The sequence below is a fragment of the Phalaenopsis equestris genome, unplaced genomic scaffold, assembly GCF_001263595.1.
Source record: "Phalaenopsis equestris unplaced genomic scaffold, ASM126359v1 Scaffold000250, whole genome shotgun sequence".
In the NCBI taxonomy this organism is placed as follows: Eukaryota; Viridiplantae; Streptophyta; class Magnoliopsida; order Asparagales; family Orchidaceae; genus Phalaenopsis; species Phalaenopsis equestris.
Window position 1 is genome coordinate 1,274,767 of NW_018164692.1, and position 13,626 is coordinate 1,288,392.

The 13,626-nt window shown below is 32.2% G+C and overlaps 1 protein-coding gene across 1 annotated transcript in view; it reads left to right on the forward strand.

Moving 5' to 3' along the window:
• The window catches only part of LOC110024161 (glutathione S-transferase DHAR2-like), a 17,057-nt gene extending 5,908 nt beyond the window's left edge, over positions 1 to 11,149 (forward strand). The window contains exons 4-6 of the mRNA XM_020723966.1: positions 399 to 516; positions 1,131 to 1,271; positions 10,829 to 11,149. Of these exons, the coding sequence (XP_020579625.1) occupies positions 399 to 516; positions 1,131 to 1,271; positions 10,829 to 10,918 (349 nt within the window). The 3' untranslated portion in view covers positions 10,919 to 11,149. The remainder of the gene's footprint in view (positions 1 to 398; positions 517 to 1,130; positions 1,272 to 10,828) is intronic.
• Positions 11,150 to 13,626: the final 2,477 nt, after the last annotated feature.

A 13,626-nucleotide genomic window follows, 5' to 3' on the forward strand; every position in this document is an offset into this window, starting at 1 on the left:
ATATATATATATATATGACAAAGATTGGTCAAAGGCTATTATACGAGCCTCCTGACCAACCTGATGTATGTAAGAATTCTATCCCGAACATAGGAGCGGGATTGTGACCCCAGTGGTCTTACAAACTCTGTCAACTAAAGAGTGACGGCAAGCGGAACACGTATATATAAAAATTATGAACACGTTATTGTTAAGAGATGTAAATGTGATGTTTTCATTTTATCAGTCATTTATTGAGACACTTGGACATGAAATCCTTGAGATAATGGCTATTTTTTTTGGAAGATCTGTTGGCAGTTCCCTATTTATTAGAAAGCTTATCTAGTGTAACTTTAGAATTTTTATTGGAATAGAAACTACACAATCATCTAACTTCTTTTTTTTCCTTTTTACTTCAGGGGTTCGAAGATATTTTCCTCTTTTGTAAATTTCTTGAAGAGCAAGGACCCCAATGATGGATCAGAGCAGGCATTGCTGAATGAGTTACAGGCTCTAGATGATTTTCTTAAAACTAATGTATTGATATGTCAATTTCTTAACGTGTTTTTGTATTATTTAGCTCTTTGATTCATTAAACACTTTTAACTTTTCTTTTTTTCTTAATTCTGTTTTCTTGCTTTCTGTTCATTATTTACCACTTTCGGATGGTTCATTTTGTGCAAGAAGTTTGTGGATTATTGATCGTTTTTGTTTTTGTTTTTTTTTTTTTTGGGTGTTTTGTGCACTGTCCGCATAGTGCTTTCTTTATTCGCAAACTTTCATTATAATTTGTAGAGGATTCACTTTCATTTTGTGCTGGCTGCTGTTCCTGGTTGGGATTTATTTAATATAATTTGTTAAAGCCTTGTTATTCCCTTGACAAAGAAGGCTTTGTTTTTTTTTGTCATTTATTTATTTTCTTTTTGTGTTTTGTTTTTTTTTCTGGCTGCATTCTCTGATTCGGGATTTCAATTTTCTATAAAAGTAACTTTTTCATGATTTTATTCTTTTACCTGAAGGTGTTGGTGTCTTCGTATTGTTCAATTCGAACAGTAATGTTTTTAATTATAGATTATAGGTCAAAATCTGCTCAGTCAGCAAAGCACTTTGAACTTGTTTAAACCTATTTTTGTTATTCTCTTTTATATCAGGGACCATATATAAATGGAGAAAACGTTTCTGCTGTGGATTTCAGTCTAGCACCGAAGTTATTCCATCTTGTTGTTGCCCTTGGTCACTTCAAAGGCTGGAGCATTCCAGAGAACTTGACCTATGTTCATTCATACACGAAGGTATCCACCTTAGTTGAAACTAGTTCTGTTTTTGCCCACTGCTGCTACTCAGTGTATCTTTTGTCTAGCTCTAAATATTTTCCACTTCTTACGAATCATTATGTTGGCATATGTTTTTTTGACAAATCATTATGTAGGCATATGATTTTTTTGAAAAACTTTTAATTTCTGACCATGAAATGGTTGAGCTTAGCTTTTACAGTAGACTAAACGCTCTTATTCATGTAGAGATTTATTATTTGAGACAACATTATATTTCTTTTCTCAGTATAAAGCTCACATTTGATGGTGAATTTGTTGGCTTGCTCTTTACCTTTTGTGAGCTCTTCAAAAAAGCTGTCAAGTGATCTGCTGAGTAAACTTGAGATCTCTTTCAAGGAGATCCATGGATACAAATAATATTAAATTTACTTTCAGTATCATTTTTTCTTAAAATCTTGGGTTCAAAATTTGCTATTGGCCAATCACCATAGTTAATTATCTCACACAATTGAATAACTTTTTTTTTATGAAAGAGGCCCATTGGCTCTTTATTCTAAAGGTATTCACTCAAGGATGCTACTTATTCATATACTATGTTTGTATGGATGAATGGATTTAAAGAACGTAAATTTTTGCAAAAAAACCTTGTGCTTTTATTGTATTGGGATTTGTCATTAGGGTTTAAATTCAGATTCAAGAGCCTTGGCTTTGGATTTAGCTTCAAGTTAATGAACTTTTAGCTCAAAGATATAATCACTTTCCAATGTTATATGTTACGTTATTGTTTGGTCTAGGACGAATCAAATCTTTTGGAACTCTAGCAATAAAGATAACTAGGTAAGTACATTCACGATGTCTAAATATTACAACCAAAGTTTTACCTCGATAGAGCATAACTTTAGAAGTCCAAATTTGGTGTCAGCTTCATATAACACATACTCTGTATGTTACCTAGGCCAACTTATTCGAATATGAATCAGACACTGAAAAGTCTATTTATCTTTCGAGATTTAGTTATCCACATCAATGGAATAATTGATCACCACAATTCGAAAACAACTTACAACGATTCGTGTTTGGGCTTACACCAACACATTTTCAATATTGGTTATTTTCAAACCATTCTTTTTCAAAATAACTTAGCTATATTTTCATCCAGTTCGTAGATTCTTGTATAACTCAATCAGATACTTCTAAACCTCCATTAAAAGAAAATAGCTGATGAACTGAGAGAAAGATGATGTCAGCATGATGTTTGTATGGCATTTGAAGATGATTTGGAGTCTCATAATGATAAATAATCTGCAATATGTGAACAAGAGGTGGAATTAGAAAACTGGTTGGATTTTGTGCAAATAGGCGAATCAGTAAACGAATTAGACGAGGGGATTTTTATCGATAAATCTTGACCTCTAAAATTTTGAAGATATTTGAGATTCTGAAGGCATGGACATAATTCGCCACCCAGCCTTATGTGTTGGCTTGAAGGCAGATGAGAAGATTTAAACATCACTTAGGATAAGATAGTAGGTCATAGTAAAAATTAAATGCATGAAATGTTCTCAAATGGTGAAGCTTGATCTTGACTGAAGATGAAGGAAATATTGTTGTGATGGAGGGAGAGGGTTTCTTGGATATTCAAGATAATGTTATGAGGTTGAAACTGCAACTAACTAACTATTGGTGATGAACTAGTGTACTTGATGATGCCATGAACAGTGAAGGAAACAAAACACAATTTTTGTGATTGATAAAATTCTATACTAGTTATGATAAATTTTCTCCTTCAAAAGGAGCCAAAAAATATGGAGTAGGATAGACCTTGAGTCCACAATGATTTACAAAATATTGATATCATTGAGGCGACAATGGGTTTCTAGAAAATGAGATGATATGCAAGATCTTTAGCGCAAGAAGGGAATGATGATGATTGTTGTCTTGGCAAAGGGCAATAGCGAGCTCAAACTTTGTCTTGGTGATTTTGAGCGAAGGAGTTGGAATTGCAAACTTCAGTATTCTTGCATGAAGGATGGGAGGATGGAGATGAAGATCCAAGGCAATAGACACATAATGAGCTCAACACATTGTCTCAAGGATATGTGCAAGTGTGAAATCACTGAATCTTGGCTACTCATCGGACATGACAATGTGCTGAGGTTAAGGATTGTGATCACAAATTTGAGCAATGTTGAGTAGATTGCATATTGTGATGCCGAATGGAGAATAGGATGGTAAGCACAACATGGCTAGGGCGTGAAAGCTAAAGTTGAAAGGGTTGTGGAATCGAAAAATTATGTTTAGGTAAGGTTATGGATGAAGTACAATCTTGCAAATGATGCTAAGTGCTTGGATGCGAGTTCTTAAATGGAGGTGCGATCATAAAAGCACAATTGATGAGAATTTGATTCATTAAGAGCTTTTTGAGCTGTTCAATACTCCAAAGGAATAGAGAAGAAAGAACTAGATTGAGAAAGGTGAACTCGTTATTCTTCATCTCTCCTAATCTCCGTAAATGGGGGTATTTAAGCTAATTAAAAATCCTATTTATTCACTTTTAATCACTAACCTATTTACAATTAGATTCACATCATATCATAATGGCCCATGGTTCTTTATGTTGTGGAAAGATTTTTTGTCATTCCTTGGGTTGAGATTGGTTCTAAAGCTACCAAATAAATTGAGAACTAGTGTTTATTCCTAAGGGCATTTTTCTTGGTTGGAGCTCGTATTACCTTTGGACTCTTGCTTAGAGTAGCAACATCCATAAATGCCTTGATAGATTTAGTTGTGTTACAGGTCTTTAAAATATGCCATTGGTTATCAATGTGCCCTTAAATGCCTAAAAGGGCATTGGTATGGTGGAACATTTCTTGAAGCATCAATTTATAGGTGGCATATTTTTTGAGATAAGCACAACAATTAGTTTATGAGATTTTATTAGTCAATGAAGCTAGTTAGGGAATAAGGCCCTAATTTAGGAGCGCCTTTAAAAATTTTCATCTTTTGTTGATTTTTTTCTATTATGTACGACTTTCCTTATATTTAAGAAAAAAATATAAACTTTAAACTAACATTTGGAAATTAAATTTTTAGGACATGTTCCCAATTAGGGGAAAAAGTCTTTATTTTCAACATTTTAAAATTTATTTAGAAATTTTTATATTTTTTGCCATTTTTAACGTGATTAAATGTTTTTTCTGCTTAGACTCCTAAGGATATTTTTGAATTTCTCTTTTTTGTCTGTTTTTTTTTTAATTATAGAGATGTCCGTCAATAAAATATGGGAACCTTATTTTTTGTGATGCATGATATGATAATTTTGGATGACATTTGGCACAATTTTGTGCGAGAGCTTCATCTTGCTTACAGTCATTTCTGTGGCGATAGTGCAGTTTAATATTTGGCATATCGATAATAAGTGGATGCACAAATGGGCCACAGATAAGTAATTTTGACTTGCTCAATAAGAACTTTCTTAGCTAATAATGTATTTAAGCATGGTGCAATATGAAATCATAAGCCCCACCATTAAGGATTATTTTTGAATGGGTTGATTGGGTTGACCAAATTGATATCATGTTTAAATGTTGGTTGGGTGAGGTTGTTGGCTTTCCTTTAGCACCAATCTCTCTTAAATATGTAGCATAATGCGGCTATTTCTATCGATGGTGCCCAATTGCCTTCAGTAAACTGAATTTAAGCTAGTTATGAGGCTTATAAATTGAAACACTTGCCATGATTGCGTATCTAAGGGGGAAGTAATTTGTTAATGATTGTTCCCTACTTCCCATTGGATGTTGGCATATGCCATTTTTATGACGAGCAACTCTTTCTTATCATTGCAATTTTCTCTAGTATGGTTAAGAATATTGGAGTGACTAATGAAGAAGGTAAGAGTTATAATAGATTTTTTTTTAGCTTATTATTTTTTTATTACTAATACTTTGTTTTAGAAAAGATATTAGCATATTATTATTTATAATAATCTATCTAAAATGACACAAATTGATTATTCGTTTATGAGAAAAATGGATTGTCAAAATTGTAAAAATTATAAGGTTATTCTAAGTGAAATTTTACGTACCCAACATCAATTATTGGTTCTGAATTTTAAAATGAAGGGTTAAGTAATGAAAAATACAATAAAATATTGTCATAAAATTAGATTTGAGCACTTAAAAGTCCTAATAAAATAATTTTTATGAGTAAATTTCAAGAACATAAATTAAGGATGTTCATGAAAAAATTGACACTATGGGATAAAATAAAGAGTACTATTAAGTAAGCTTTAAAAGATATGCTTTAAAAATCAAAAGGAAAATCACTTATGAATAAAAGTAGTTGACGTTGGAATGATAATATGCAAGAAATGGTAAAAAAAAAAAGATGTATAAGTTTGGAGAATTGGAAAAAATATAAGGTGATTCGTATGGAGTTTAAGAGAATAATTTGTTATATTAAAAATTTTGCTTTTAATGATTTTTATAATAAATTAAATATTAGATATTAAAGATGGTAAAAAATATATGTATAAACTAGTTAAATAAAGAGATAAAAAATTAAATATTTAATCTAAGTAAAGCATATTAATGATGAAATTAAAAAAAATATTTTTTTTAGATGAAAAAATATTCAATATAGATGGGTGGGGTATTTTGATGAAATTTTCAATGAAGCTTGTGGAACTTTAGTGATCTTAATATCATAAATAATAACCAATTTTTTATTTCTACCACCACCTTAGTAAAATGGAAGTTAAAGAGGTTTTAAAGAAACATGTGTGGAAAAACCATAGGACTTAAAGATATTTCAATAGAAGTGTGAAAATATTTAGAAGATTTAGGAATTTCTTGGGTTACTAAACTTTTTAATATTATTTTAAAAACTAAAAGATGTCTGATGAGCGGATTAAGAATCATGATAATTTAACTTTTAGGGGAATTAAGTTAATGTTTCAATTATTAAAGTTGTGGGAGAGAGTAATTAAATATAGGATACAATGTGATACAAAAATTTTTCAAAATCAATTTGGATTCATGTCGAGCAAATCATTTTGGGAAGCTATACGGAGAAGTATAGAGAGAGTAAGGAGGATTTACATATGATTTTTATTGATTTAGAAAAAAACTTATGACAATATTCAAGAGATGTTCTTTGGAGAGTTCTAGAAAAAAAGGTGTTGATATTACTAATATTCGAGTCAGTAAAGATGCTTATTATAGTTGTTACTTGTGTACGAACACAAGGAGGATTGATCAAATATTTTCTTGTTTTAGTGGGATTACAACAAAGATTGGTTTTATTAAAGCCCCGCATTTTTTGCTTTTGTTATGGATGTTTTTATCAAATATTTATGGGAGGATATATGTTAGTGTATGATTTTCGCTGATGTTATCCTTCTTGTGGATAAGATTAGAGATAGTTCATGAAAAAATTTAAATATTGAGGTTAACTTTAGAGTCTAAAGGCTTTCCTTTGAGTATATCTAAATCTGAATACATGGAATATAATTTTAGTAGTAGTACATTTGGTAGTAGGGCTATAAATTTGGGTGATCAAGTCATTAGAAGAAGTCAACGTTTTAGATATCTCAGATCTATTGTTTAAAGTAATGGTGATATGGATGGGGATGTTATTAGTAGAATTCAAGTTGGATGGTTGAAGTGGAGGAATTGAAGTGGAGGAATGCATCAGGCTTATTGTGTGATGGAAAAGTACCACTTAAACTTAAAGGAAAATTTTGTAAGATGGCGGTGATACCTGTAATGCTTTATGGCACAGAATGTTAGCCTACAAAAAATAAGCATAAAATTAAGTTAAGTGTTTTTGAGATGAGACTGCTTAGGCGGATGAGTGGCTTTAGAGAAAATGTGAAACAAATATATATGTGAAAGTGTTGAAATAGCTCTAGTGGTAGACAATATTAGAGAGAGCCGCCTTATACGCTTTGGTCACATTAAATGCCAACCATCTTATGACCCAATTAGGAGAGTAGGTGTTTTAGATTTTATATATTTAAGAAAGGTAGAGCTTAGGGCTTGTGTGGGTTCTTTTTTATGTTTGAAAGATTTATTTGAGAGCTTTGATAGCTTCAAAGTAGTTGTTATTAACACATGAATTTTACAATTCTTAATGGCCTTTTATAATTCAGTGAGCTTAATAGAGCTGGTCCTAATGAATTTAAGGTTGGCATGGGCGCTTGTTTATGTGTAAAATATTATATAAAAGCCCATAACAAAGTGCATACCTTCGACAGCTTTGGCTACCAACAATTGGCTTCTAAGTCTATGTGCTTTCACTCGATTCCTTTTTTGACATAAATACTTATATGTGTATGGTTAGTTTAGCTAAGTGAGATAGTGATTTAAACTAAGCAGAACCATGCCAATAAATTTTTTTTTGAAAGTGTTGCCAATTTTCTTATTGATGTTTTCATGTTCCCTAGGGAGGTAAGACTGAGCCCTTAGCCTTCTAATGAGTTTTGATAAGCTTGATATGAAACCTATATCCGTTGCTACAGAAAAGTTACATAAATTTAGAGTAGTTCAGTTCAAGAAAATGCATCGACTTTTAAGAAAAATAAGAGAGAATTATGAAATAGGATATAATTTCAGTAGATTGGAGATGTTGAGTCTTTAGTGGGCTATTTTGAGAGCATCGTGAAGTGAAGAAAGAAGGATGAAATATGGTAGAGAGAAGCTACATTTGAGATGAAAATATTGAGGTACATTCATGATGAAAATATGAAGCTATTATATCCAGTGGGAAGAAGAAAAGAGATAATATCCAAAAGATTCAAGTCTAATTTGATTGTAAAACATTTAGTTAAAGGCTTTTATGGGTTTCAAATGAGCTATTTTTAAGCATGATTTTTACAACTCTTAATGGTCTTTTATAAATTAGTGTGAGCTTAAGATTTGGCGTTGGCTTGTTTATGTTTAAATGATTATCTAAAAGTCCATAACAAAGTACATACCTTAGGCAACATTGGCTACTAATAATTGGTCTTTGTTTTATTTATTTTGAGGCTTGTAATATGTTTTATTTTTCTTTTATAGTTGCTTTTGTGATTTGTTTTCCAGAATAACAGGGTTGTGACTGGACTTATAGCCGGGCATGCGCTTTTTTAATTAATCTTTTTTTTTTTGTTTAAGCTTGTGTTACACTAAGGAACCTTTCTTTTTTATTGTGGCGACTTATCTAATATAATCATATTTTTTTGTTCTCTTTTTTGTAAGTTTGAGTGAATTTTGTGAGTATAAAATGAGGTTCAAGGCATGCAAAAATATGATTATTGAATTTTGGAATACTTATAGCTTGGCATGGGCTTTTTTGATTTATGTTTTTTCTGTTTAATCTTGTGTTACACCAAGTAACCTTTCTTTTTTTATTGTGGTGACTTATCTAATACAATTATATTTTTTTGTTATCTTTTTTGTAAATTTGAGTGAATTTTGTGAGTATAAAATGAGGTGCAAGGCATACAAAAATATGATTATTGAATTTTGGAATACTTATCATTTGAAATTGTATTTTTTTAGCTCTCACATTAAGTGTGATAACGAAAATTTTTTGGTAGAGGCTATCTTCTTGTGCGATAGTAAGGTATGAGTTGGTGATATATTTTTTTTAATAAGGGTGCATTTGGGGCGGTTGTGCGGTAGCAGTATGATGGCGTCGTAGTGCCACACCGCACTTTTTCCTTTTTGGCAAAATTGTGTTTTGCCTACGTTATCAAAAAGTTGTGTTTTCCCACCATACCTGACTACCCGCGGTGGCTACTAGAATATTGTGGTTTAACTTTTTCAATTTTTTTTTAATTGTTACCGTAGTTTTTTGAACAATTGTTTCACAGTGCTTCTTTAAAAACCGCTGCAATTGCCCCAAACAAAACCTAAGTATTTGATTTCGTTTGCATGTTTGATTCAATCTTGATTGCTATAATAGCATGATTTTCTGTTAATTGTATGATTTCTATGTTTTTGAATTACTTGCATTATATTTTGGTAGAAGGCTTTTAAATTATGATTTGTGTTTTTCTATGTATTTTTAATTTCCATCTGATGAATAAAGAAATTATTTAAATTATGCGATTGTGAAATGCAGAGTTTTGTGTGATTGCATGATTTCACGCATCTCATTATAGATTTGCATTGGCGCTTAAGACATCTATATCACTTGAGTCTAAATAACCTATAAATTCTTTGGTATTTATGTGATAAACAAGCCGTTATGGACTATCTTACAAAATCTAACTACTTATGGTTAGAAACTCATCTTTTCATAATTTTTTGTCCTAATGCTTATTATAATCAAGTTAAAAGTTCATAACATTTAAGCATGAAAAGTTTTCACCTATAAGCAATGAAGTCCAATCAATTCTATTCGTACTGGTGAACCATTATAGCGATCTTCTTTTTCCGGTGCTCATAAATCTCGATGGTTGTTTATAACTGGTGAAGGAAAAAATCTCAACACAAAAAGGATGAAGAAATGCAAGAATATCTATGAAAAAGCTGGAAGCACTTTTATTCTATAGAAATATTTTGTTACCATACATTTATACATTTAAGGGCAATTTTGTTAAAAAAATTAGAGATTCATTTGCCCAAATAATTTTTTAGGAATACTAGTCAAGCTTGTTCATTAAGAAGGATAAAACCTAATTTCTCCTTCATTGGCACATATCCATTAAATCACTAAGTTTACGCATGCATTGAGTGCACTGAATTTAAAGCTTTTGGTAAAATTTAAAAATATGTTTTTTTGCTATTATGTAAATTGAAAATTTTATTTAGTGGTCTTTTTTAATCGTTTTATGAAACCATCCTATGAAAAATCAACAATTAATTGCATAAATAACTATCCATTGTGACCTGTCCTTGGGCCATTGTTGGTCAGCAACCACCCGGCCACTAGCATCGATGTTCAGCGGCAAGTAGTCTGGTTCGACCAACCCTTTTGAGTCTCCAAGGGATGAACTGATATATATATATATAAGTGGCAACCTTGCACTGCCCTTCACGGGTTGGAGCAAAGCCCAGATCTGTGGTGGCCTTTGAATGGCTTAAGTAGGTGGTTTTATACAGGCAGGCTGGTAGCCCTTCCAACGGCACTAGTTTGGCCTCTGAAGTACCTTCCTGGCTTGTTGTGCTACAAGGTGGCAGAATTAGGTTATGCCTAGGGTAGGGTGGGTAGTTCCCCACTTTGTAGTTTGAGATTTCTCTATAAATTTTAGAAAATTTAATATTCTTTAAATATAATTTATAGGTAATATTGTCATTTTGCCCACTCTGAATAGATTTTTTTCCCCTCAGTAACATAAAAAATTTCAACTTTTGGTAATTTTGAATATTGAATGGTTCCGCCCCTGGTTCACTGCTTGATCGTCTGTTTCTGTTTATGACCCAAAGTATTGCTTCAGCGAGAGCCTTATCTTATTCAAACTTCTAATTATAGCCTGCGATTGATCTCTATTTCTGCGCAAAAAATGCTGGCCATTATTTCTTTTTGGTCTTCTTCTTGCCATTCAGTCGACAGTTTATTTATTGCAAATTCTCTGTTTGCCTGCACAGTTACTTTTCAACCGAAACTCTTTTGTGAAGACCAAACCAGCTTCAAACGACTACGTGATTGCGGGATGGGCTCCAAAAGTGAATTCTTAGTTATATGTAAGTTGCCCAAAGAGCTAATGTTGATCTTGTGGGCCCTGCTTGTTTTACGAACAATAATTCTGGATGTGTTTGGTGTAGAGTATTAATATAAGCTTTCTTTGATACTATAATTTGTATTGAATGTCATCGACTTTAGTTATTTTGATAGTTGGTTTTAAGTCTTTCAATGTGACGGTTCTCGTTATTACATAGGAAACGTTAAGCAAACTTTTTTTGGATAAAGTTTTTATAGAAGAGTGAAAGCCATTTTTTGGCATCATTTGCTTTTGTTTTCTTATCCTGCAAACTGAGCAGCAGTTTAGATGATCTTTATCATGATGAGTGTCGTTGACTTTCATGGTTGAAGGGAGATGATAAAGTCTTCCCAGGAAAGAAACACTACAAACACTATTAATTTATGAAAAATATCATTTTATTTGATTTATAGCTTTTTACTATACAAGTTTATTTGAGGCTGCTGCAATTATATGAGATTTTTTTTTTTGTTTTTGAAAGCTGTGTAGTTAATATGTTTTTTCTTCAAAGTTTGACACTAGTTATGATAAAATGTTTCTTATTATAAAATTATTTAGAAGGCAGTAAGAAGGTTATATCCGAATAAAATGGTTATAGTTATGTTGGGCTGTGGGGGCTTTAACCTCCCAAATAAGTATAAGTGGGAGAGAGTTTAATAATTTTATGCGATTGTATATTACACTTTTAATCTTGTCTCAACTGATAGTGTTGTTATATAAGATCTTTAGAACTGAGTAAGGTGATTGCCATCATTCTTTTGAAGTCTTTCATTTCCCATTCAATTTTTCAAACCTCGAAATTCTATTTGGCAGGCTTGAAAGCGTCAAAATTCTTAAGATGGATTACACTTTAGTAGTTGCCCCGAGTTTTACTTTCTATTTTTCTCTTCTGTTGCTGCAGTTTGATATTGTTAAAATCAGAGAATTGTTTACCGTCCCTGTTAAATGTTATTTGAATTAATGGAGGAAACTAAATACTAATCAAATAAAATGACAGACTGATATACATTTTGTGCGCCGCACGTCACATCATCTTCTTCAACCAAAGTTTTAGTTTGACAGAGAATGAGTACCATCAAAGCAATGACATGAATTGAAGAATGGTTATTTGCAATTGCAAATTTATATCTGACATTATGCTGTGGTGGGTTCCATTTGTTTCTGATGTGATTATAATACCATTAAATGATTTAATATTGGTTGAGAGATCTGGGATTACTTGAGTTAGGAAAATACAAGTGAAATTTTTGAGAAAATATAAATGATTTGCCGTGTTATTGTTTACTATTTTTTGTTGTTTTTTGTTTGAATATTGAATATGGAAATATAAATTTGGTATTTGATTCCAAATTTTTTTTAAACAAATTTCATCTACTAAACTTGTTGATACAATGATTGCTTAGTATTTTAAAAATTTTATCATGGAAATGTGAAATGGAAAAATGACCCTACACATTGTGCTTTGAATTGGGCTGAAGCCAGGCCTGTATTTTAAAAGTAATCATGATGTTGAATACCTATGATCTCGTATGATCTGTGAACACATATGATCCGGGAGAGACCTTGTGAAAAAAGTGGGAAGAAGCTAAGAGATGTTTGAGAGAGAGAGAGAGAGAGATCTTCTCCCCTTTGATTCTTATTTAGACACCATAAAGATTATGTACCCGCGTAGAGTCTAAAGAATAAATAAACTGTTATATCATAGGCTTCACTGTATGGGTCATGGATAGACTTGTCGTTGACAAGATTTCTATCATGCACATCCGACGATCGATAATTGTAATGCACTTGATGGTAAAATGAAGTTTTCTTCCTTTTGCCTCAAAAAATTGTTTATGAAGTTTGTTGCAGCAGCCATGTGGATATCAATGAGCCTGGTAGGAGGACTCAAATAGTAGCGAGCTTGGAAGAAGAACTCGGGAAATGTGAGCAAGTTCTTTTGCAGGAACTCGCTTGAAGATTTAAGTTTAACGAACCCGATTGAATGAACCCAATGTTAACAAGTCTCGAAGGTATTCATGGGGTTCTTCTAGGCAGCATGAAGCTCTGTAACTTGTCATCTTCAAAGGTACGGCTAATAAATACTATTGGCATGGTCAGAATCAAATCATTAAAGGCATGATCGATGAGTTTGATCCATTAGGCTCATAAAGCTCATTTAGTATTTGTTCTTTTATGCAGCTTAAGAAAACTCATTTTTTAGGTACATTTAGTTCTCCAATTCTCTTAGCTCTTCGACAGGATAATGTGATAAGAATGAAAGAATAAGCTACCTCTATGCATGGCTAGAGGGATGGGAAAATTGCAGCAAGCACTTTGTCCTTTAGGGTTTATCTGGAGACATGTTTGCTCATATTCAATTGAAATGATGTTCCCCATCACCAATAAGCTTATTGGCGATTTTCTGGAGAATGTTCTTAAGAGTTTACAAATAAACTCAAACTTTAATTCCTCTAGGGGCTCCGAAGCTATACCTGTAGTCAGTATTTGTGAGTACTCTCAGGTAACTATGAATTGTTTATCATTCAAGGACTATTACTTTTTAGGTGTTGAAAGCGACTTATTCTATTGTTATGACCCAAACGAGATCAATAGGATTTCAACTTGTCTGACTAACCTTAGATGAGAGCACATGCTGACATGGAGTGTCACTCATTTGCCATGACCGAATCATTCTGTACAAGT